Source organism: Leucoraja erinacea, chromosome 7 (assembly GCF_028641065.1).
Source record: "Leucoraja erinacea ecotype New England chromosome 7, Leri_hhj_1, whole genome shotgun sequence".
NCBI lineage: Eukaryota > Metazoa > Chordata > Chondrichthyes > Rajiformes > Rajidae > Leucoraja > Leucoraja erinaceus.
The window spans coordinates 52,612,486-52,637,996 of NC_073383.1; the positions used below are offsets into that span (position 1 = coordinate 52,612,486).

A 25,511-nucleotide genomic window follows, 5' to 3' on the forward strand; every position below is an offset into this window, starting at 1 on the left:
CATTAGCCTTATGTCAATACTGTGTGAAATATCTTTATAGCCACCATCAATTAGCTGTTCTGCTCAGACTTATATGTGACCAGATGGAAAGTTATCCTTCACTGTTACAACCACTAGTCACCTCATTCCCAGAAATGATCTGGTACAGCTCATCTCTGGGGAAACCAAATTCAGTTCAGAATTAAACAGCTTCCTTCACTGGAATTGGCTAGATAGTCAGGAGCCTGGTGATTTTTTCCAGTTTTTTTGCATTCCGAATTTCAGAGTTTGAAGTTCAATACTTCAGCACAAGTGTTTTTGAACTACGTTATGTAATATCAATTTAGCAATTTTTAAATCCAGTAAAATCATGTGAAAAACAAAAAAAAAAACACTTTTGAATTGATTATCATTTGCGTTTTTCAGAAATGCTTCAAATAGCTCAGGAGAGGTATCTATAGAATACCTAAGACTTTTGAATAGTTCGATATATTTTAATTAATTTGGTCCCGGAAACATAACACTGTGTTAGGTGGTGCAGTGGCACAGCTGGTGGAGCTGATGCCTCACAGTGCTAGAGACCCGGGGTTGATTCTGACCGCTGGTGCTATCTGTGCGGAGTTTGCATGTTCTCCTTGTAACTGCACGGGTTTTGTCCGGGTGCTCCATGCAAAAGAAGTGTGTATTTGCGCGTTAATTGACCTCTATAAATTGCTCTGTGTGTAGAGAGTGGATGAGAAAGTGGGATAACATAGAGCTAGTGTGAGCAGGTAATCGATGGTCGGCAGTGAACTCGGTGGGCGGAAGGGCATGTTTCAATGCTTTATCTCTAAACTAAAATTTCTGGCACAAATTGTTTTTCTTGAATAATAAGCATGGCTAATGAAACAAAAGATCTGCATTATTATCTTATAATTTCAAATCAAGGTCTGGTAGTATTGAATTGGGGCATCTATAATGATTACAATCTTGCAAAAAGTCTCAGTGTAGAATTTTGACAACATTCATGAATTATTACAGCGATATTTAACTGAACACATCCTAATGGTCATTTTATTCTAATTATTTGAAGATCTTTTTTGACAGCAAGTATTTTAACTTTACTGCAGTAGTACGATTCTCAAGAGTCACATTCCATTTTGCATTGCTTTATTCTATTACACAAACCATTCAGCTGAGAAATTATTTCTTCTTTGTTCATTCTTAGTTTTCTGACCCATGAAGTTTAAATAAAGGAGCTCAACTATATGGAGAAGTTCCAGTACCACTATTATTGCTGAATACACAAGCATTCTCTATGTGAGCAGCAGATGCTGTGTCAGGTCCATAAACAGTTCTCTCTTTGTGAAATAAAATTTAAAGACATGTTTTAATTTGAGACCTCGGGTTCAATTCAATATCATTTTCCAGATTTCAATTCAGTTGAAAGTGTACTATATTACCTTAGAGCAAGGCGTGATCACAGAATAATAACATGTGCCGATCTCTAAAGCTAAGTGATACATGTTAAACCACACAAGCCTTTCAGAGAGTGCTGCCACCTAATAATCGTGACAAGTAAACGCAGAAAGACATTTCAGGACACTTTGCAAAGGCAATAAACTGTCACGACTTGGACATTATTTGATGATTTATTTATTTATTTGTTTAATTCTTTATTTCGAACAGGATAAAAGAATAAAAAGCAAGTGTGAAACAACATACAAAAAACAAAAAAAACAAAACAAGAATATTTATAAAGTGTCATAAACAATACATAAGTAAATGGAATCGTATGTGTCCGAAAAGGAGCAGGAAGAAGCCAAAGCTTATTAATTCCCACCCCTTATTCAACAGCTTATAATTATCTTATACAAATTTAGCAGCCATATGTACACCATATGTACACCAGCAGCTATATGTACACCAAATTATTTACATTTATACACTAATCAAATATTTACAAAGCCATACAAAAAAAGAGAGAAAAAAAGAAAAAAGAAAAAAGAAAAAACCCTCATATACTGTACAGTATCTCTTAGTCATATATACAACCCATCACCCTATAATCACCCTTCTCAATACAATCAGTATAACAAATATCCCACTCACAATCACCTATCCTCATCCCAATATCCTTTTAGAAAAGTGTTTTTGTACATCTTTTTAAACTGAATTATGTTTGTGCTAAGTTTTATCTCCTGTTCCAGACCATTCCACAAATTCACACCACAGATTGCTATGCACATTCTTTTAAGAGTTGTTCTGACATTGAGTTTTTTAAAATTATGTTCCCCTCTCAAATTATACCCACCCTGTCTTTCCATAAACAGTTTCCTGTAAGTAAATTATTTCTTGCTTTGTACATGATTTGTGCAGCCATAAATTTAACCAGATTGGCGAACTTCAGTGTATGTGACTTTAAGAATAATAAATTGGTATGTTCAAGATATCCAACGTTATTGATAATTCTTATTGCTCTTTTTTGTAATGTGCATAACGGCTGTAGGTTGGTTTTGTAGGTGTTACCCCATATCTCCACACAGTAACTCAGATATGGCAATATTAGCGTATTATACAGAGTAGCAAGGCATGTGAAACACGCAGTGTGCAGAAGGACACATGTTGATAGGTTAATTAGCTGCTGAAAATTGGCCCTAAAGTGGAGATGACTGGTAAAATCTGGAGGTGTCAATGGTATTGGTTTATTGTCATGTATACCGAGGTATAGTGAAAAACTTTTGTTGGTACACCATCCATTTAAATCAGATGCTATTATATACGGTATGAATGAGTACCGTATGAATGTTTTTCACACAGAGAGTGGTGAATCTCTGGAATTCTCTGCCACAGAGGGTAGTTGAGGCCAGTTCATTGGCTATATTTAAGAGGGAGTTAGATGTGGCCCTTGTGGCTAAGGGGATCAGGGGGTATGGAGAGAAGGCAGGTACGGGATACTGAGTTGGATGATCAGCCATGATCATATTGAATGGCGGTGCAGGCTCGAAGGGCCGAATGGCCTACTCCTGCACCTAATTTCTATGTTTCTATGTTTCTAAGTACAATCAAGCCACACACAAGCACAACACGTGGTGCAAAGAGAAAATTACCAAAATGCAGAATACAGGGTTACAGCATTGTAGCACTACAGTTCCAGATGAAAAGTCCAATGTCCAGAATGAGATAGGTTGGAAGATCAGGATTACATCCTAATTTAAAGGATGACTGTTCAATAGTCTGATTACAGCGGGGAAGCAGTTGTCTCTGAGTTTGGTGGTACATGCTTTCTATCTTCTGCCCGATGGGAGAGAGGAGTACAGAGAATGATGGGGGTGAAGAAAGTCTATGATCATGTTGCCTGTTTTCCCATGGCAGCGATTGAAAATGAGGGGAGAACGGTAATGGGATCAATGTGATTGGATGCATGATAGTTGCAGGGGATCAGTTGATGGAAGGGTCTCTGTTTATGTTGTATGACTATGGGACAGTAGGCATTAATTTAGGATCCACTACTACAAAATTTGACAATGCCCAAGGCCCATGGCAACATGACAGCGGCAGCAAGATGTGAGGCAGAACCTTTATTGGGTAGGATTTCTCTACTTAAAATGGGTTTCTTTTTAGTTTAGGTTAGACATGCAGCATGGAAAGAGGCCCTTCGGCCCACCAAGTCCGCGCCGACCAACGATCCCCGCACACTAACACTATCCCACACACACCAGCAAAAATTTACAATTTTACCAAGCCAACTACCCTACAAACCCGTACATCTTTGGAGTGTGGGAGGAAACCAGAGCTCCCGGAAAAAACCCATGCAGGACACGGGGTGAACGTCCAAATTCCATACAGACAACACCCATGGTCAGGATCAACCAGGATCTGTGGTTCTGTAAGGCAGCAACTCTACCGCTGTGTCACCGTGCTGTCCTGTATTTACATAAAGGCAGTTCTCAAGACTGCTGCGCAGTAAGTCACAATTTTCATTATTGAATACCTCTAAGAAATGTATTTGGTTAACAAGTAGAAATATTGTGCTGTGTGATAGAATTTCTAGCCCATTCAGTTTGTATCTTAGGAATTTGAGCAAAGGATTAGTAGGTGAGCCGGTGTAAGGTAGCAGGAGAGCCTTGAAAAAGAAATAGAATTGAAAAATAGAAAATTATAGAAAAATATACAGGATTTGTGTTAACACAGTCGTGAGGTGGCTTCAGTGTCAAGGGGATAAATACATAAAACATGCAGTAGTCAAAGATGGAATGGATCCACACAAAGAGAATTTTAAATATTACCCGAGGGGAAATGGCAAACTGCATGGGTCAGGGAAAGCTGGTGTGACTGACAAACAGGCTGAGGTTGAGCTGAAATTATGAAATGTGGATTATGGGACGTCAATCATGAAAGCGTTTGAGCTGGTAAATATGAACTGAAAATCCTTTTCAACAGATGAATTAAGGCATGGGTGCTGTTGAGTAATTATACAGATGTGATATTAGACAGTCTATGTAATGGTTAGTACTTGATAGGGATGGGGAGAAAGCGATAGTTTACTTACATTTTAAATGATGGCTTAAACAGTGGTGCAAACATAGAGATAGATATATAGACACACATGTGAAAGCTCACTTTGATATTCAGATAAAGAGACATACCATCAACATAAAAAAAACTGCTTGGATACTACTTGCAATGCATATCAAAACTAGGGCGTATCTTTTAACTAGAGATAAGTGATATGGCAAAATTAAAAAATGACATTCATCCCAACTAATTTAAAGTTTATCCTTTAGATTTATGCTTTTGATTTGTCCTCCAAAAACTAATAAATATGGACCATTTTAGTTCTGAGATACGTTTCAGTTTTAAAATTAATTCACGATAAAAAAAAATATGAATATGCATTCACCTCAGCATTAGAAAAACATACAAAAATGTAAAACATTTCACAAATTATTAGCAGTATCCACTGAGTGAAATGAAGCTTGACTAATTTCCTTACTTTGATGCAGCCATGTGTCTTTAATCCTCACATGATAAAAGAGGAAATGAAAGGATATTAAAGTATACAGGATCAATTTGTCTGGCAAGATAAATTGTCTGCAAACTCCCAGAGGTTCCTTCCTGTCACTGGGGCTAATTGTACTGTGCCAGAATCCCGCGCATAGTTATCTTCATTGTGAAGTTGTCCTTGAATTGTGCCATTCCTACCTTGCTAGTTAGCTGCTAATTTCACTAAAATTCAGAAAGGACATTTGATCTACATATTTTGTTTTATTCATAGGATGTTCTCCAGCAGGGAATGCTATTATCAAAACCAAAAAATAAATTTAGCAGCTCATAGAACATCAAACACTTCAGCACAGGCATGCCCCCCTCGGCCCACAATATCTATGTTGAATAATAAACGACAAATTAAACTACACCCTTCTGCTTGCAAAAGATCTATATCCCTCCAATCCTGACATATTTGATAGCCTTTCTAAAAGCCTATCAAATGCTAAAATCACATTTGCATTCACCATGACCCTTGGAGTTGCATTCTGTGTAAAATACCTGCCACACACATCTCTTTTAAACTTTCTCCATCTGACCTTAAACTATTTAACACTTCCACCCTCAGAAAAAGGTTCTGACTGTTTTGCATCCCTATGATTATCTGTTTCCCCTATCAATTATGTCTTAATTTTACATTCCTATTAGAAACATAGAAACATAGAAAATAGGTGCAGGAGTAGGCCATTCGGCCCTTCGAGCCTGCACCGCCATTCAATATGATCATGGCTGATCATTCAACTTAGTATCCTGTACCTGCCTTCTCTCCATATCCCCTGATCCCTTTAGTCACAAGGGCCACATCTAACTCCCTCTTAAATATAGCCAATGAACTGGCCTCAACTACCTTCTGCGGCAGAGAATTCCAGAGATTCACCACTCTGTGTGAAAAACGTTGTCCTCATCTCGGTCCTAAAATATTTCTCCCTTATCCTTAAACTGTGGCCCCTTGTTCTGGACTTCCCCAACATCGGGAACAATCTTCCTGCATCTAGCCTGTCCAACCCCTTAAGAATTTTGTAAGTTTCTATAAGATTCCCCCTCAATCTTCTAAATTCTAGCGAGTACAAACCGAGTCCATCCAGTCTTTCTTCACATGAAAGTCCTGACATCCCAGGAATCAGTCTGGTGATCATTCTCTGTACTCCCTCTATGGCAAGAAGGTCTTTCCTCAGATTAGGAGACCAAAACTGTACGCAATACTCCAGGTGTGGTCTCACCAAGACCCTGTACAACTGCAGTAGAACCTCCCTACTCCTATACTCAAATCCTTTTGCTATGAATCTACCCTCATATATTAGATCAACCCTCATCCTAAGTTGTCCAATCAAAACAATCCAAGTTTGTTCAACCTCTCTTTATAGCGAATACCCTCTAAAATCCAGGCAGCATCCAAGTAAACTTATTTTGCACTCTCTCCAATACCTCCACATCTTTCCTGTAAATGGGGCAACCAGAACTACACCAATACTAAAAATGCGGCCCAAACAAAGTGCCCTAAAACTGCAACCTGTCTTCCCATCTCTTACATTCAATGCTCCAACCAATGAAGGTAAGCATGCCTTACACTTTCTTTACCACTCTATTTAATTATGTTGCCACTTTCAAGAAGCTTTGGACTTAGACCCCAAGAACCACTGTAAATCATTGCTGTTGCAGGTCCTGCTGTTAACTGTATACTTCCCCCTTCTCCCTTAGCATTTGACTTCCCAAAGTGCAACACTTACATCTGGCCTGATTAAACACTATCTCTCATTTCTCCACCCATATGTATAAATGTGCAATACCCTGTGTATCCCTTGACAGTCAACTTCACTGTCTGCAACTCAGCCATTTTTTGTGTCCTCTACAAATTTACAACACAATCCATCCACATTTGCATCCGTCATTTCTATCTATGGCAAAAAAAAACATCATTAGTCACTGAATGGCATCCCTCCACCAATACCCTTTGTCTTCTATGGGTAAGTGAGTTCTGAATCCTAACAACAAAGTCGCTGTAGATTCCACACACTTTATTCTTCAGGTTCAGCCTATCATGTGTGATTTTGTCACAATGTCTTAATAAGGTCTCTGTAGATAACATTCACTGCCCTGCCCTCATCAATCACCATCGTCACCCTCCTAAAAGAAACTCAAGAGATGAACTGCCCACACAAAGCTACACTGTGTGTGCAGTTTTGGTCCCCTAATTTGAGGAAGGACATTCTTGCTATTGAGGGAGTGCAGTGAAGGTTTACTAGGTTAATTCCCGGGATGGCGGGACGGTCATATGCTGAGAGAATGGAGCAGCTGGGCTTGTACGCTCTGGAGTTTAGAAGGATGAGAGGGTATCTCATTGAAACATATAAGATTTATAAGGGTTTGGACACGTTAGAGGCAGGGAACATGTTCCCGATATTGGGGGAGTCCAGAACCAGGGGGCCACAGTTTAAGAATAAGGAGTAAGCCATTTAGAACAGAGACGAGGAAACACTATTTCTCACAGAGAGTGGTGAGTCTGTGGAATTCTCTGCCTCAGAGGGTGGTGGAGGCAGGTTCTCTGGATGCTTTCAAGAGAGAGCTAGATAGGGCTCTTAAAAATAACGGAGTCAGGGGATATGGGGAGAAGGCAGGAACGGGGTACTGATTGGGGATGATCAGCCATGATCACATTGAATGGCGGTGCTGGCTTGAAGGGCCGAAGGGCCTACTCCTGCACCTATTGTCTATTGTCTATTGTCACTCACTTTCCTTAATTAGTCCATTCTCTTCCAAATTTGAGTAAATCAAATATCCGGACAAACCCACTCCAATAGCTTTCCTGCCACTGACGGAGTTTGTACATATTCTCCCTGACCTGCATGGGTATTCTCAGAGATCTTCGGTTGGCTCCCACACTCCAAAGACGTACAGGTTTGTACATTAATTGGCTTCTTATAAATGTAAATTGTCCCTAGTGTGTGTAGGATAGTGTTAGTGTGCATGGACCGCTGGTCGGCGCAGACTAAGTGGCCTGAAGGGCCTGTTTCCGTGCTGTATCTCTAAATTAAACTAAAGTTGGATATATAGCAGGTTTTGCTATTTGACTATTTCAGTAATAGCCAATTCTGACAAACCATACAAGGGGGGTTTAATTGGATATTCAATGTGAGGAAATCTGGTGCAGTTATAAGTTTGAAAAGGATGTCATCCTGCAGGAAGATGATAAGAAGCAGAAAATAAATGGACTTGCTGAAGGCAGCATAGATCTTACAAACCATATTCCCCATCTGCTGATGCAATTATAAACTTTAAAACATTTATATTTGAAGTGTCAAGGCTAGTATTTAATAGCCATCTTAAGTTGCCATGTAGTGGCCCCTCTTAGATCTAAATGGCTTGCTAAGCTAATCCAGAGGGAAGAAAAGGCCAGCCTTTCTACAGCATTAGAATTAATAAAATAAATGATTGTGTCTTTTCTCTACAGATACTTTAAAGACTAATATTTAGATAAATAGAGATTGAAAAAGAGCACAGACCAAGTCCCAGAATTAGCCAGGCTAGATATATAGTTACTGTCCACCTTAATGTTCCTTCCAACGTGTGCTTAAGCTCTATGTTTAACCCCCAAGCTCATCTTGACCGTGGTATGTCCCTCCTATTGTCTCTATTTTGCTCCCGCTAGCTATTGACCACTCAGATTTCCTCTCTGGACTCTCATGATGGTTGATATTGTTAATTGTTAACCTCCTCTTAAGGTTCTGGAATGCTTCCCTTTCGAAAGATTACTATGCCATTCAAAGCCTGGCCCCAACCCTATATTTGCTTTCCCCTGTAAAGACCTTGAATGTGCTGTACTCGCGAATGTGAGTTTCCTTGAACACTTTGATAAATCTCTCCAATCCCTTCTGGCTCTCGCCACAGTTCTGAAAAATATATTATCAAAGCCACTAATGGAATGCCATGTGTCATAACAACGATTATCTGACAATCTTTATTCTTCTCAGCTGATCAGCAGCCTTTTATGTGGTTCATCCACCAATGATTCTCCAATTGCATGAAACCACAGTCTATTGTTTCCACTCTTATCTGTCACCTATGGTAGTTTCTCTTCAGGCAGCTGCATAATTTTCCTGGGATGATCTTTCACCTCTCCTGTATCTCATGTATGCAATGGTCCTTTGCAGCATAATTTTCTGCATGCAGTTTGATGATAGATACGTCATCACTAATTGTCTTCAGTTCTTGCTATCTCTAAATTATGGGATTGCTTGCCAGACAGTAAGTACTTGGTTTGCAATTTTTTTCCAACTAAATAATGCAGATACTGAAAACATTGCCTTTGGCTCTCAATGTAAATTTAATTCCCTTTCCACTTCTCTATCACATTGAACGTTCTATGTACATATGTTGTTACTATTGCCTTCAACATACAAAACAGTGCACTGGAGTTAAAATCCAGAATCGGATCACATTGGATTGAGACAGATGGATCATAGATACACAGTTTGGATAACCTGTTATTATCACACGGATTCATTTCCCCCCTAAATAAGCAATCCACCAGTTTAGTACTAGTGCATTAACATCTAATATCTATTTCAATTTCATAAGTTCATGTTATAAGAGCAGATTTAGACCATTTAGCCAATCAAGTCTAATCTGCCATTCAATCATGGCCGATCGATCTTGCCCTCTCAACCCCATGCTACTGCCCTCTCCTCATAACCCCTGACACCCTTACTAATCAAGTATCCATCAATCTCTGCCTTAAAAATATCCATTGACTTCACACTGAATTCCATAGATTCTAAAGGTACATCCTTTTATTCCGAGACCATGGCTACTAGTCCTAAACACTTCCACTAATGGAAACATCCTCTCTACATCCACTCTATCCAGGTCTTTCACTATTCAGTTTCAATGTGATCCCCTCTCTTCCTTCTAAATTCCAGCCAGTACAGGCCCAGTGCTCATCATATCATTCCTGGGATCATTCTCATAAATCTCCTCTGGACCTTCTCCACCAGGCACATCCTTCATCAGATATGGGGTGTAAAACTGCTAACAATACTCCAGATGCAGTCTGACCAGTGCCTTATAAAGAATCAGCAATACACCCCTATATTTATATTCTAGTCCTCTAGAAATAACTGGTAACGTTGTATTTGCCTTCCTTACTCCCAATTTTACTTGCAAATTAACTTTTTGGGAATCCTGCACCAGCACTCCCAAGGCCCTTTACAACTTTTGGTTTGGTTTGGAGGGATATGGACCAAACGTGGGCAGGTGGGACTAGTGTAGCTGGGACATGTTGGCCGGTGTATTGTGGATTTCTGAATTGTCTTCTCTCTCTTAATTCCCAGTACCAAAATGCATGACTCCTCGCTTTGCTACGCTGTATTCCACTTGCCACTCTCAGCCCACTCTCTCAAACTGTCCAAGTCATTCTGCAGAGTCCTTGGTTTCTCTACACTACCTGCCCTTCCACCTATCTTTGTGCCATCTGCAAGCTTGTCCACATTAAGCATTTTAAGCAAGCTTCTGCAATACTTTAACACTGATGCCACTGAACAGGCTTAAAAGAGGTAGAAAATGAATTCTATAATGCAACAAATTTACAGTAACTATTTTCTTCCAATCTTTATGAAAGCTATTTTCTTGTTCCTTGGAAATAGGAAGAAAATTGTTTACAATGGCATAGAAAGGATTCAATAATGGCTTAGTAAGATGCCAAAAACTTAAGGATACACATCGGTACAAGAAATGGGGTAAAAATAATTTAAAACGGCCTTCAGCAAGATGTATTTCTTGTGATCAATGCACGAGACAAAATAAAATAGAAATTTCCCTCAAGGGCAGTTATTGTACGTTATGTTACAATTGAGAACTCATGTCACCTGTTAATCTTTGCTTTTCCAAAGGCAATGTTCAGTTCTAGAAATCTTATCATACCCGTGAGCTTCAAGTCCTTGAATCATCAACGTCATTTATGTCTGAATAAGCTCTCACACTGCAATGCCCTCTCAGAGGTAGATTGTTCAGAACACCAAATAATGTTCTAAATCAAACTGCCAGTACATCAGCCGCTTGTGGTGGATATTGCTTCTGAAATATGCTTTCTCGTGACTTGTTAGCCATTTGCCTGTGTGTTGAGAAATGGGTGTTCTGCTGAACATATTAATCAATTTTCTGCAGTAAAAGACTTTCCAAAGCCTTCTAGATCAGTAGCTCACAAACTGTATTCCATTTTAATGGTTCCCATTTTCCAGGAGTCTAGATGCCAGCACAGCAAGCTCCCACAAATTGCAACATGATGATAATTAGAACATTTGATGTTTATTAATGGATAAACTTAGCTTTGTGTCATGATCTACAGTTTGGGATAACACATAGTCATAGTACGGAAACAAGTCCTTTGGCTCACCGAGTCCTTAGCCACAACCACTCATTTACAATGATCCTATGTTTTTATTCTCCTCACATTCTCAACATCTCCCATTACACTCTCCCATTCATAGATACATAGATATATTGACAATGGGTGCAGGAGTAGGCCATTCGGCCCTTCGAACCAGCACCGCCATTCATTGTGATCATGGCTGATCATCCACAATCAGTACCCCTTTCCTGCCTTCTCCCCATACCCTTTGATTCCGCTAGCCCTAAGAGCTCTATCTAACACTTTTGAATACATCCATTGCCTTTTGAGGCAGAAAATTCCACAAATTCACAACTCTCTGTATGAAAAAGTTTTTCCTCATCTCAGTTCTAAATGGACTACCCCTTATTCACTACATACTTGGGGTAATTCACAGTGGCCAATTAACACAACAACCCCAATGTCTTTGGGATGTGTGAGGAAACTAGACAACCTGGAGGAAATCCATGTAGCCACAGAGAGTCTCTAGAACTTTGAGGCAGTAGCTCTATTAGTTGAATATAGGTGGCATAGTGGCATAGCAGTAGAGTTGCCACCAGACACCCGGGTTCGATCCTGGCTATGGGTGCTGTCTGTCTGGAGTTTGTACTTTTTCTCTGTGACCACATGGGTTTCCTCCCATATTTCAAAGACATACAGGTTTATAGGTTAATTGTGTTCGGTAAAATTGACGCAGACACGGTGAGCTGAAGGGCCTGTGTCCGTACTGTATCTATAAAGACTAAAGTCTAGTTGTGTCTGTTTTGTTACTTGTCCAGTTGATTGTTTCACTGTGGTTGAAAAGGGTGAAGAAGAGTACACTGCATCTTCCTGAATTACTTTTTATCAAGGCACAATTAGGCACAATTCAGAGAGAAAACGTTAACCTGCTTTCTCTCCACCCCCCCCCCCCCCCCCCCAACCTGTCTGTAAACATACAAAAAATAGTAATGTCAAGCTTCAATAGAATAATTTTGATTTATTCTAGTTCATACCAGTGCAAGTAGTATATAAAATTATGAGAGGCATGGATATGATAGATAGTCTTTTTCTGAGGGTGTAAACATCAAAGACTAGAGGGCATAGTTTCAAGGTGAGAGGGGCAAAGTTTAAAGATGTGCAGGGCAAGGTTTTTTACAGTGGGACGGGTGCCTGAAACATACTATGAGGGATGGTGGTGGAGGCTGATATGGTGGTGGCATTTAAAAGGATTTTAGGCAAACACATGGATATGAAGGGAATAGAGAGTTTGGCCCATATTTTTGGTATTACATGAAAATTAAGGTGTTTAAAGATAATGCTTATTTTAAAGTTAATGGATTCTATGTGTGACACATCACTTTTATGTGCTGCACAGCATATTTTAACCTAAAACCTAATTGCTCCATGCACACATTGTTTGCTTCTGAGAGTCCACAAACGTATTCAACAGAAATTAATAACATAGATCTAGTGGGTGAAGATCTAAATAATCTATTACTATGTGGGCATCTGTAACTAAGGTGTTCTGCAATGTGAATTTTACTAGGATGCGATATGATAGAACCTGATCTTGAGATCACGATCTTGAGGCTTAATGATAGTTCCTCTTCTTTTCGTATTCTATACTTCCAAGCAGGCTCCAGCCATGAGCGTCTAGTCCTAACTATCTATTTCAGTAAGGTAAGACTTGTACAGTAATATCAAAAGGCTTAGCACTTCAACTGTGCATTGAACTGAACTTCAAACCAATTTACGGCCGACCTAATTTTGTACTGCATCCTAAACCGAAGTGAAGTTAAAGAAATGTGAACTACCTGGTGTGTTCGTCAAAACTACACGTGTAGTAAAGCAGATACATCTGATTCTGCTAGGGTTCTTAAGTAACCCTCAATCAAACTGTGGATGATCAACAATACGTTCCACCATCTGTTCATAGTATTCCTAGCTGCCGAATGGTGAAATATTATTCTAAATTGATTTTGGTCGCCAGCTGAATATCCTCACTTATCCATCAGAGCCACATGCATATGTTCACAATAATATTGCTAGTAATGACCTCCATGCGGCTCATTTTAAGATCGAGTTCTGCCTTCACAATAAGACCAATGTCTAATGCAATGTCTGACAATACCATTGTGATAGTGTTAAGTTCATGAAACAACTACATATGCAAAACCAAACTGCATCTAGACAGCAGTGATGTTACCTGTAGCAGGTGGCACTTATACTAAATATGTTCCTGGCCATGACCATCTTGAACACAATTGGTGCCATTGCAATTGCCATATCCCTTTCCCGTATCCCTTGCCAAATCCCACAATTAGTCATTAACTAATTTCATCATTGACCAGAAACATAACTGGATACCATGCCTATTGACAGAATGTCAGAGGTGAGATAATCTGCAACCCACCCCTTGTCACCCCAACACCTTATGACCATTTCAATATTCAAGTTTGGAATGTCATGGAATACTCTTCACTATTTTGATGAGGGCAGTTCCAGAAATACATAAGAACCTCAGGACCAACCAGAAATAAGCAGCACAATTAAGTGACATTCTCATCCTTTACCTTTAAAAATGTTCACACTCTCCTCTCCTACCATACTATGACAGCAATATATCCCTCCATAAGAAACTTCTTAGTAACTTCCCAAAACATCTTCAACAGTACCTCTTAAATCTAAGGCTTGTCCCATCTGTAGACATATAGGTACATCATAACCTCCAAGATCCTCTCCTAATCATATACTATTCAGACTCGGTCATCTCCAATTCTTTCATTTTTCTTGGTAAGAAAGTATAACATCTACCACTGAGCACCAACGTGACAACAGCTATACCATATGGACCATAGTTAAAGAAAGTAGCTCACCTCAAAGTAGCTCAATAGAAATTAGGTAGACAGAAATGCTGGAGAAACTCAGCGGGTGAGGCAGCATCTATGGAGCGCAGGAATAGGTGACGTTTCGGGTCGAGACCCTTCTTCAGACTGATGTGGAGGTGGGGGGAGGGAGGGGTGGAAGAAGAAAGGAAGAGGCGGAGACAGTCGGCTGTGGGAGAGCTGGGAAGGGGAAGGGAAGGAGGGAGAAAGAAATGACTACCTGAAATTGTAGAAGTCAATGTTCATACCGCTGGGGATTTAAACGACCCAAGTGAAATATGAGGTGCTGCTCCTCAAATTTGCGGTGGGACTCACTCTGGCCATGGAGGAGGCCCAGGACAGAAAGGTCTGATTCGGAATGGAGGGGGAGTTGAAGTGCTGGGCCACCAGGAGATTAGGTTGGTTAGTGCGAACCAAGCTGAGGTGTTGGGAGAAGTGATCGCCAAGCCTACGCTTGGTCCATAGAAATTAGAAATGAGCAATAAATGCTGGCCTTGCTTTAAATGAAAAAGAAATTACACCAAGATTTCAGAAGAATTATTTTCCTGTGCTTGTAAAATCTGATCACACACAATAACGTCAAATTTTCTGCAAGTTTGATGCAAGCAGAAACAAGATCATTCCTACACATTATACTCCTTCAATCAAATAAATGGCCAATTGCAGGATTTTATTCTGTGTTGACTAGTAATTATTTTAATTTAGCTTCTTCTAACCAACATCAATCAAAGCTTGGAATGTTTACAAGAACAAATGTGAAAACAATTAGTATTCCAAGAATGTAACATCTTTTGTAGTTAATTAATTTAGATGAGGTTCATTTGACAGACAAAACGTAGTACCATCTGGAATCTTATCACTCATATTTTGGGCTGTCTTCTGAATAACAAAAACAGTTTTTATCGATAAAGCACAATTCGCTCTAACTTACCTGAAGAGTGAACATTGCTATGTGATGGAATTCTCCACGACCACCTTGTTTTACAGGAACAGTCATAAAAAACTTGCTACCGTCCTCTGAGAATACTGGTTCCTCATTCTAAAAAAACATCAACAGCATCATCATTAGAAAACCAATTGAATTTAAAAATTCAAGTCGTCTAATCTACAGTTGAATACTCCTGACCTGTCTGTCACTGTTCTTATTGTTCTCACAGACAAGGTTATTATGATCAAGGAGTTAGATTTCTCAAGGAAATGCATGACTGGCCACTGGATCAGCACAGTAAGAGACGTATGGTTTTTGAAAAGAAGCATTCTATACTCTGGAGTCTGAAACTTTGCCCCATATTTCTTGGTAAAAAGAGAATGCTTCCGTTTAAGTCCCAAAGACAGATAATAAAATAGATAAAGTTAAACGATAATCAATACCTAGGGTTGTACAACTTGGAAACAAGCTCTTCGTTCCAACTTGTTCATGCTGACCAAGATGACTCATCTACTGCCCACGTTTGACCCATATCACTCTAAAACCTTTCCTATCCAAGTACCAGTCCAAATGTCTTTTAAATGTTATTATAGTACCTACCTCATCTTCTTCCTCTGGCAGCTTGTTTCACCTCTCCCCTCAAACCTGTATCCTCTGGTTCTTGATTCCTTTACTCTGGGTAAAAAACTTATTGTGCATATACCCTATTTATTTTATATTTCATTCTCATCAATTCCCGATACATTAGGGGCAATTTTCAAGGCCAATTAACCTACAAACCCGTACATCTTTGGGACGTGGGAGGAAACCGGAGCATCCGGACGAAACCGACACGGTCACACGGAAAACTTGCAAACTCCACATAGATAGCACCGGAGGTCAGGATTAAACACAAGTCTCTGGCGCTGCTAGGCACCAGCAGTCCCACTATGCTACTCACCCCTCTCTGTACCCCTCATAATTTTAAACATCTCTACAAGAATACCTAGCCTAAATTTGAAAGAAACGTTAATAGATTTTACAGAACTTCGTTTTATTAGTCATGATTTTTCAGTCTTACCAGAAATGCAACTACTAGTCAACTTTAGTAAGCCTGGACCGTTCTCAAATATCTTCTGAACAATATAAATGGAGAAAGAGCAGATTGAATATCTTTCCTTTTCTCAGAGCCCCAAATGCTTTTACCTGCTGGAATTGTGATTTAAATTTATTCAATTGTGCATCCCACATTCACAGTGGGAATACGCTTTCCTTTAAGACTAACCATAGATTGGTGAATGTTTGCTGAAGTCCTCCATAAATCTGCAAGTTTGTCCAAGAATACTCGTAAATAGATACAGCTCTACAAAATCAATTCACAGTTCATTCTATAATTATGACTGGGCATTCATCATCCTTTGATTTTATCTAGTTTATTTGTCTACAATTGGGTCTTATAATGGAAGAGTGACCTTTTTTTACTCCAAAGTTATTCCTTCCTCTAGCTTCACTATTTTGAACTGCAATCTTTTTGTCTCACACTTTCTACCTTTTCACCTCTGCCCTTTGGCCCAACCACCTGCCTATCAAAAAGACCCCTCACTGCATCTCCTGCCAGGCTTTGTCCTACCCTTCCAACTCCCACCCACCCCCCCCCCCCCCCCCCCCCACTCCCCCTCCCACAAACATTCTGAAGAAAGGTCCCGACCCAAAATGTCACCTATCCATGTTCCCCAGAGATGCTGCCTGACCAACTGAGTTACTTCAGCGCTTTGTGTCTTTTTTTTTGTGTAAACCAGCATCTGCAGTTCCCTGTTTCTACACATATGGCTCTATAAATTTTCACTATGATGGGACCATTAATTAGACGGCACTATTTTTGCATGTTTTAATCCACAAATTAATCTCAACAAAACCTTATGAAATTAAAAACCAAAATGGGAAGCAATATATTTGGAGGATCACTCACACTTGATTTTCTGAAGTGATTTGACAGATGAACTCATTGTAAGGCGCTGAATAAACTGCTCATTTAATAGCTTTCCATAGAGTTCAACTTTCTGTACAGTATATAACATGATATCACTGTTTTACTTTACAGTGTTGATACAATTTTCACTAACATTAAAATAGTCTGGCTGTGGTGCTTGACAACCATAGGTGGTGAAATTCTTCTTCTAATTTGGCCTGATTATTAAACTTGTTTGTTTTATTTTAAAAGGTACAGGTTTAGCTGCCAGTATTCAATTCTATTTGTCTCAGTAGAGGAGCTCTAGAAATATTTGATCTACCAACATCAGAAAATACATGGTAATCCAAATTCAGCAGATTTTGTACAATGCTACATGGAAAAGGCATTGGAAAATTAGTTTTCAAATAATGTATAAAGTATTAGAGTTAAATAGAATAATCTGCAGATTGGGCTAATTGTATATCTCAGAGGAAGACTAATACATGGGGGTTAATTTCAATTGTTATTACTGGATTAAAAAAAAGTAAATGAGCCAGCTATTTACTTTCCATTCAGTGCAAGAACAAAGCAGTGGCAAAATTGGGAGCTGATTCCTGGTTGCAAACTTTTACCCCCAGCAAATAACCTTGCCCGCAATAGACTGTAGGCTGCAGACCTACAGATTAAATCTACAGTGTTTGTTTTCTTAACACTATGCAATAGATCAGACATTCAAGTTAATTTGGAATACATAGGTAAAATCAGGCAAATTGGAGAGCTGTAATGGAAAAGACATTTTCCCGCACATCTATGACATGATGTGCGGGAAAATGCCTTTTCCATTACAGCTTTCCATTTGGAATATCATGGGGTGAACTTGGAACACTTTGGCCTGGTGCGTGCATCACTTGTAGTCTTACAGGGACATCTATGTGGCCTGAAGATCAGTAAAATACTTCCCCAAAATTCCGGGATGCTCAAATGTTTCACTGCACCTATTTCTTGACCTTACCTTTCTGCTGACCCTGACCTATCCAATATACACTTGACTCCCTGACTACCATTCCCCTTGTATCCAATGTACATTCTGGTCCCCGACCAAGTCCCACCAGACCCTATTATATTGTACATATGATTCCTGACTTACTCAACAAAGGCTGAAATTCTATTTTCATTTATTTTGCGTTTAGGGCTATCCAGCTCCTAATCTCCCACAGCTTGCAACCCTGTACTATCAAACCAACCCATTTCTTAGTGTTCTTTTCAGAAATAGTATATATGAATAATTATACAGTACATATCATTTGAGACATGCTTAGCAGAACACAGATGAACTTGACCCCACAGCTATACATCATGGTGATTTCCCACCATGTAGATTAATTGTTAGACATTGATAATTATGATTTTTAACAAGTCTATTATCATTGAACAATACGATGTAGGATATGAGAGGGAAAACTAGATTTGAGCTTGATCTTATCTAGCATTTCCTCTGTTCCTTTAAGAACACAAGTTTGTAACTACTTGTACTAGATTCCTATTTAATATTTGACATCTTTTTAAAAAAAAAGATAAATTCATTCACATTAACTAGTTTTTTGCTATCATTTCTTAATCAAATGTTTTACTTACTTGTCTAGAAAGCCAGACTTCAGAGACTGCTTCGTGTTTCTAAATTGATAAAACAAAAGGAATAAAATGAAAGAGGAATGGGAAAACAATCCATTATCTCTCTGGAAGGATGTCTAATAATATATCACGGCTTTGTAAATGGTCGTAAGATGTTCATGTGTTTGTATCTTTACTATAAATTACTGTAGCTTGGGATCAGACATTTTTATAAATATGTTCTTGAAGTAAGCAGCCAATGCTTAGATCTTGTTTAGCCTGCCAAGATTTAGGCCTTTAGCTCTAATTGACACTCACGATATGAATGGAGGAAGCAAACACAAAAAGAGAATTTCAAACATTAAAACCAACTGATGCCACAGTGACACCTTTGTTACCTATGTGAAGGAACTGCCAAGCTTATATTGGTCTAATAAGCCACCTATGTACACATCGCAACAGCATAAACTAGGTGTCATGGTCTAATTTGAGAACGAGTGATGAACAACAACTCATCGTGGTACCTCGCTGAATGCTGTCAAACTATTGGGGCTATTTAACAGCTTCTGCTACCTCTGGACTGAGCTGGGAGCAGGAGAATGCACCATTGTTGCACGGAGGAAAAGCTCACCCACCTACAGACGCAGACCCAATTTCCTCCCCAGCAATCCCTTTTGACAGATTCAGAAATTCTGGCGCGAAGTAAGAGGCAAGACAACTGGCAAAAAAAACTTTGCATTAAACCAATTATTTTTTCTAAGGCAAGGGTCAGCAGAATATGCCATGTTTAATTACAGTAAAGATAACATTCATATTCTGGTGAAGCATACAAAGCTAAGTTAAACAATATGTACAAGAAGAAGACTGGTATTCCTCCATGTTTAATGAATCACACTAATTTGGAACTTTAAATTATTCAGAAGCTCCGTATGTAATAATCTAATTCTCAACAACTTTGTCAAATAAGAAAAACCTCAACAATGTTAGATAGATAAAACTTTTAACTGGTGAAAATAAAATTGATCACTTTTATTTACTCTCAAATTTGTATGTCGATTCTAAGTGTCCTCAAAAGTGTTCTAGCATTCAACTGCATTTCAGATCACTAAAAGGTTGCGAGCCGGCAGAATGTCCTACCTTAGAACAAGCCCCAGTTGTTATTTCACACGTGGTAAGAATGGAAACATTTTGAGGTCTGTTCAACCAGTTTACCACCGTCTTGGTGCTGCTGACCCATTTTACCATTGTGATATAATATTCTCTGTTTGAAAAAAAAAGGAATCTCAGAATTGATATAAACTGTCATTAACTTACATGTTAATATCATTGAATGTGACAGCATGAAATAGATCCAGCAGTTTAGTACGTCAAATAATAAAAGACCCCGATTAAAATAATAATGTGAAAAAGTCTTCACCAGGAATAAATCATCATGTGATTTTTGACTATTGAGCCCCTATTTTGATGCATCTCATCATTAGAAAACTATAGGTTGCTGAGTGCACAGCAGTAAACTTTATACTTGCTATTCAGTTTGACATATTGCAGTATATTCACGGGAGGCAGCATTTGTACCAATGTAACTGTGAGCTTAATCAGTAAGGTCACAGTCACTTCAGGAAAGGAAACTATGGTTTTCCCTTTATCCCCTAACAGCCAGCACACACTGCTGCCTAGTAAGCTGAAGCTGTGAAGCAGGTTAATCTCAGTAGCTAATCTTTACAGTGTACTTTGATCCCTGAATGGCATGAATCTTTAAATCAACCGCAGTGGCTCGGTTGCTGGCTCCTAAGATATTCTGACGGTGTCAACCTCAACAGTGAGGCCAATATTCACAATTGTCAAAGTTTCATATTCAAGGTTTGTCTCATCATCTTGATGTTAACTGTGTGTTCAAGATGAAATATTGGATATGTTACAATTATTGCTGGATCTATAATGGAAAGTAAGAGAATGGATTAAGCAAATTTGATTGAACTTTTGCATGACGGTATCATTATCAATGTACAATGCTACCTCCCATGTCATTAATATTAACCGATTCACTAACGTAATGAATGGATGATGTGCTCCAGTAAAACATAAGGGACATTTAAGAGAAAAGAATGGAAGGTTGGTTCATTGCGTAATTGTTCTATACTGGAATCTGAAACCCTAAATAATCATTCAGCTGTAATCCAGATTCATGTGGTGTGTTCTCTGCAAATTCTGTAACGAGACCACTCGATATCAATCTTCTCAAAATTATAAAATGAGGGTGATTGTGAACTGCATCTTACTTGGATTTGAAGCTCTCCGGAGGCATCAATTCAAGAGTATGAGTTGGTCCATAGAGGTTTACTACAAATAGTTTCACTGTTGGATTGACTTGACCTGCCTGGTAAAAAAATATATATTTAACAAATGGAAGATTTTCAGAAAAAGACATAATATATAATGTAATTTTGACTTCATTGGCTTCTTGAATCATGAATGAATCTTCTGAATTAAAACACCATTGGCTTGGTGAAGATATATTTAGACATGAGCAAAGGATTATATTAAATTGGAGAAAATTGAGTTTTTAATGTAATTCATTAAAAATGCCCTTCGAGATCGGTTTGCAAATTATTCACTGCTTTCATTAACAAAGTTAATATCTTAACTTTCTGATCCAAGAGTACAAGAGTACAAGAAGTGCGATTCAAGAGCGCAAGAGGTGCGGCGATTAGAGAAGAAAAGAAAGGGGATGAAACTAGTGCAGGAGATATCGGTGGAAGTGCCTCTTGAAAACAGGTACACCCTCTTGGGAGTTGTTGGGGCAGACGACGCTTCCAGTCCGAGTGGCAGACCGGTCTGTAATCTTGGCACTGAGGCTTGACCGGCGAGACCGACATCAGGCAGAACCATAGTGGTGGGTGACTCCACTATCAGAGGAGCGGACAGGAGATTCTGTGGCGACAGGCGAGACTCGAGGAAGGTGTGTTGTCTCCCTGGTGCCAGGGTCCAAGATGTCTCAGGCCGACATAAGAACATCATCGAGAGGAAAGGTGAACAGCCGGAAGTAGTAATAGGTTGGGTGAGTGGGCAGATGCATGGCAGATGCAGTATAATGTGGATAAATGTGAGATTATCCACTTTGGTGGCAAGAACAGGAAGGCAGATTATTATCTGAATGGTGTCAGATTAGGAAAAGGGGAGGTGCTGAAAGTAAGCATGCAGGTACAGAAGGCAGTGTAGAAAGCTAATGGCATGTTGGCCTTCATTGCGAGAGGATTTGAGTTTAGGAGCAAGGAGGTCCTACTGCAGTTGTACAGGGCCCCGGTGAGACCACACCTGGAGTATTGTGTGCAATTTTGGCCTCCTAATTTAAGGAAGGACATTATTGCTATTGAGCGAGTGCAGCGCAGGTTCACCAGTTTCATTCCCGGGAAGGCGGGACTGACATATGATGAAAGAATGGGTCGACTGGGTTGTATTCACTGGAATTTAGAAGGATGAGAGAGGATATCTTATAGAAACATATAAAATTCTTAAAGGATCGGACAGGCTAGATGCAGGAAAAATGTTCCCGATGTTGGGGGATTCCAGAACCAAGCATCACAGTTTAAGAATAAGTGGTAGGCCATTTAGGACTGAGATGAGGAAAAACTTCTTCACACAGAGAGTTGTGAATCTGAGCAATTCTTTGCCACAGAAGGCAAGTAGAGGCCAATTCACTGGATGTTTTTAAGAGAGAGTTAGATTTAGCTCTTAGGGCTAAAGGAATCAAGGGATATGGGAAAAGGAGGAATGTGGTACTGATTTTCGATGATCAGCCATGATCATATTGAATGGCTTGAAGGGTCGAATGGTCTACTCCTGCACATATGTTTTTTCTATGTTAAGGGGAAAGCAGAATGTAAAATGTGCAATCCAATAACACATTTCAACATCATAAAATAGTATTTTAGGTGTTAATTAAAAAAAAACTGATTTTATAGGAGTAAGAATAAACTGATATCTGCAGTAGACCAAACAAAATATGCAAAATTAGAACTCATGATCAGCTTTACCTATGGAGGGAGATTTTATAGTGTTGATACATTGATGATTTCAGTGTACATCACATATTCTTTTGAAAATTCCTAACTCTTTTCATTTGAACAATGATTCCCAACCCAACACTAAGTTTCTGCTAACAATGCGCTAACCTAAACACAAAATTCGTTTTGGGCAATCATTCCAAGGATGCATGTTATAACACCATTTACAAGACAGAAAATGCTAGAGTAACTCAGCAAGAGAGGCAACATCGCTGGAGAGAAGGAATGGGTGACGTTTCGGGTCGAGACCCTTCATCAGACCATTTACAAGACAATTGGTTTAAAATTATTCCTTGGTATTTTCAAAACTGAATTGTGGTAAAGTCTGATTAAAAATGGATTTATCAAGAACAAAAATAATTTAAAATCATACATTCAATCCAGCAGAATTTCAGAACCCAGTTTTAAATTACTGTTTAAGAAGGAACTGCAGATGCTGGAAAATCGAAGGTACGCAAAAAAAGCTGGAGAAACTCAGCGGGTGCAGCAGCATCTATGGAGCGAAGGAAATCGGCAACGTTTTGGGCCAAAACCCTTCTTCAGACTGATCGGGGGTGGGGGGAGCGGGGACAAGAAAGGAAAAAGGAGGAGGAGCCCGAAGGCTGGGAGATGGGAGGAGACAGCAGGGGGACTGAGGAAGATGAGGAGATAGCAAGGACTAACAAAATTGGGAGAATTCGATGTGTTCAAGAAGGAACTGCAGATGCTGGAAGATCGAAGGTACACAAAATTGCTGGAGAAACTCAGCGGGTGCAGCAGCATCTATGGAGCGAAGGACATAGGTGACGTTTCGGGCCAAAACTGAGTCTGAAGAAGGGTTTCGGCCCGAAACGTCGCCTATTTCCTTTGCTCCATAGATGCTGCTGCACCCGCTGAGTTTCTCCAGCAATTTTGTGTACATGGGAGAATTCGATGTTCATGCCCGCAGGATGCAGACTCCCCAAGAGGAATATGAGGTGCTGTTCCTCCAATTTCCGGTGCTGCTCGCTGTGGCCATGGAGGAGACCCAGGACAGAGAGGTCGGAGATGGAGTGGGAGGGGGAGTTGAAGTGTTGAGCCACCGGGAGGTCAGTTTGGTTATTACGGACCGAGAGGAGGTGTTCGGCGAAACGATCGCCCAACCTCCGCTTGGTCTCACCGATATAGATCTGCTGACATCTAGAGCAGCGGATGCAATAGATGAGGTTGGAGGAGATGCAGGTAAACCTCTGTTGCACCTGGAACAACTGCTTGGGTCCTTGAACGGAGTCGAGGGGGGAGATAAAGGGACAAGTGTTGCATCTCTTGCGGTTGCAAGGGAAAGTGCCCGGGGAGGGGGTGGTACGAGAGGGAAGGGAAGAATTGACAAGGGAGTTATGGAGGGAGCGGTCTTTGTGGAAGGCAGATATGGGGGGACATGTGAAGATGTGGCGAGTGGTGGGGTCACGTTGGAGGTGGCGAAACTGACGGAGGATTACTTTTTGTATGTGACGGCTGGTGGGGTGAAAGGTGAGGACTAGGGGGACTCTTCCCTTGTTGCGAGTGGGGGGATGGGGAGAGAGAGCAGTGTTGCGGGGTATGGAAGAGACCCTGGTGCGAGCCTCATCTATGGTGGAGGAGGGGAACCCCCGTTCCCTGAATAATGAGGACATTTCAGATGTCCTGATGTGGAACGCCTCATCCGTGGAGCAGATGTGGCGTAGACGGAGGAATTGGGAGTAGGGGACGGAGTCCTTACAGGAACCAGGGTGGGAAGAAGTGTAGTCCAGATAGCCATGGGAGTCAGTGGGTTTATAGTGGATGTCGGTCAGAAGTCTATCACCTGCAATGGAGATAGTGAGGTCAAGGAATCTCCTCCCCTTCCTCAGTCCCTCCTGCTGTCTCCTCCCATCGCCGAGCCTTCGGGCTCCTCCTCCTTTTTCCTTTCTTGTCCCCCCCCCCCCACCCCCGATCAGTCTGAAGAAGGGTTTCGGCCCGAAACGTTGCCTATTCCCTTCGCTCCATAGATACTGCTGCACCCGCTGAGTTTCTCCAGCCTTTTTGTGTACCTTTAAATTACTGTAATTAATCTTTATCAAATATATTCAAAAAACGCTGTTGGTTAGATTGGGGTCCGGTAATTAGCTTTTACAGATCATTCAAATTCTTTAAAATGTAACTTTTGCTACTGTGGAGCCCAACAGATCTTTGTCAACAAATGATTAAGAGTTTAAGAAGGAACTGCAGATGCTGGAAAATCAAAGGTAGACAAAAATGCTGGAGAAACTCAGCGGGTGAGGCAGCATCTATGGAGCGAAAGAAATAGGCTACATTTTGGGTCGAGACTGTTCTTCAGACTGATGTGTAGGATTGTAATTTACCGGGTTCTTCAGGGGGGTAGGGGGGGGGGGCCGTGAAGAAGAAAGGAAGAGGCGGAGACCCCCTCCCCTTCCCAGCTCTCCCACAGTCCACTGTCTCTGCCTCTTCCTTTCTTCTTCCCACCCCTCACCCCCACATCAGTCTGAAGAAGAGTCTCGACACGAAACATCACTATTTCCTTCGCTCCATAGATGCTGCCTCACCCGCTGAGTTTCTTCAGCATTTTTGTCTGTCAACAAATTAAGTTATTTCAAAAATTTGTGGATTTGTGAATTTTGTAGGCTAAGTGTCCCCAAAGATAAGAGAGTCAGAGTCCAACAGCTTAGAAATAGGCCATTCAGTCCACCATGGTAGTGTGGACATCCATGGTAGTGTGGACATCCAT

At 40.2% G+C, this 25,511-nt stretch overlaps 1 protein-coding gene across 1 annotated transcript in view; it reads right to left on the bottom strand.

Moving 5' to 3' along the window:
• The window catches only part of LOC129699148 (inactive dipeptidyl peptidase 10-like), a 657,345-nt gene that overhangs the window by 63,698 nt on the left and 568,136 nt on the right, over window positions 1-25,511 (bottom strand). The window contains exons 10-13 of the mRNA XM_055638816.1: window positions 21,005-21,102; window positions 19,863-19,986; window positions 18,750-18,788; window positions 15,188-15,295 (exon numbers count right to left, since the gene is read on the bottom strand). Coding sequence (XP_055494791.1) covers window positions 15,188-15,295; window positions 18,750-18,788; window positions 19,863-19,986; window positions 21,005-21,102 — 369 coding nt within the window. The remainder of the gene's footprint in view (window positions 1-15,187; window positions 15,296-18,749; window positions 18,789-19,862; window positions 19,987-21,004; window positions 21,103-25,511) is intronic.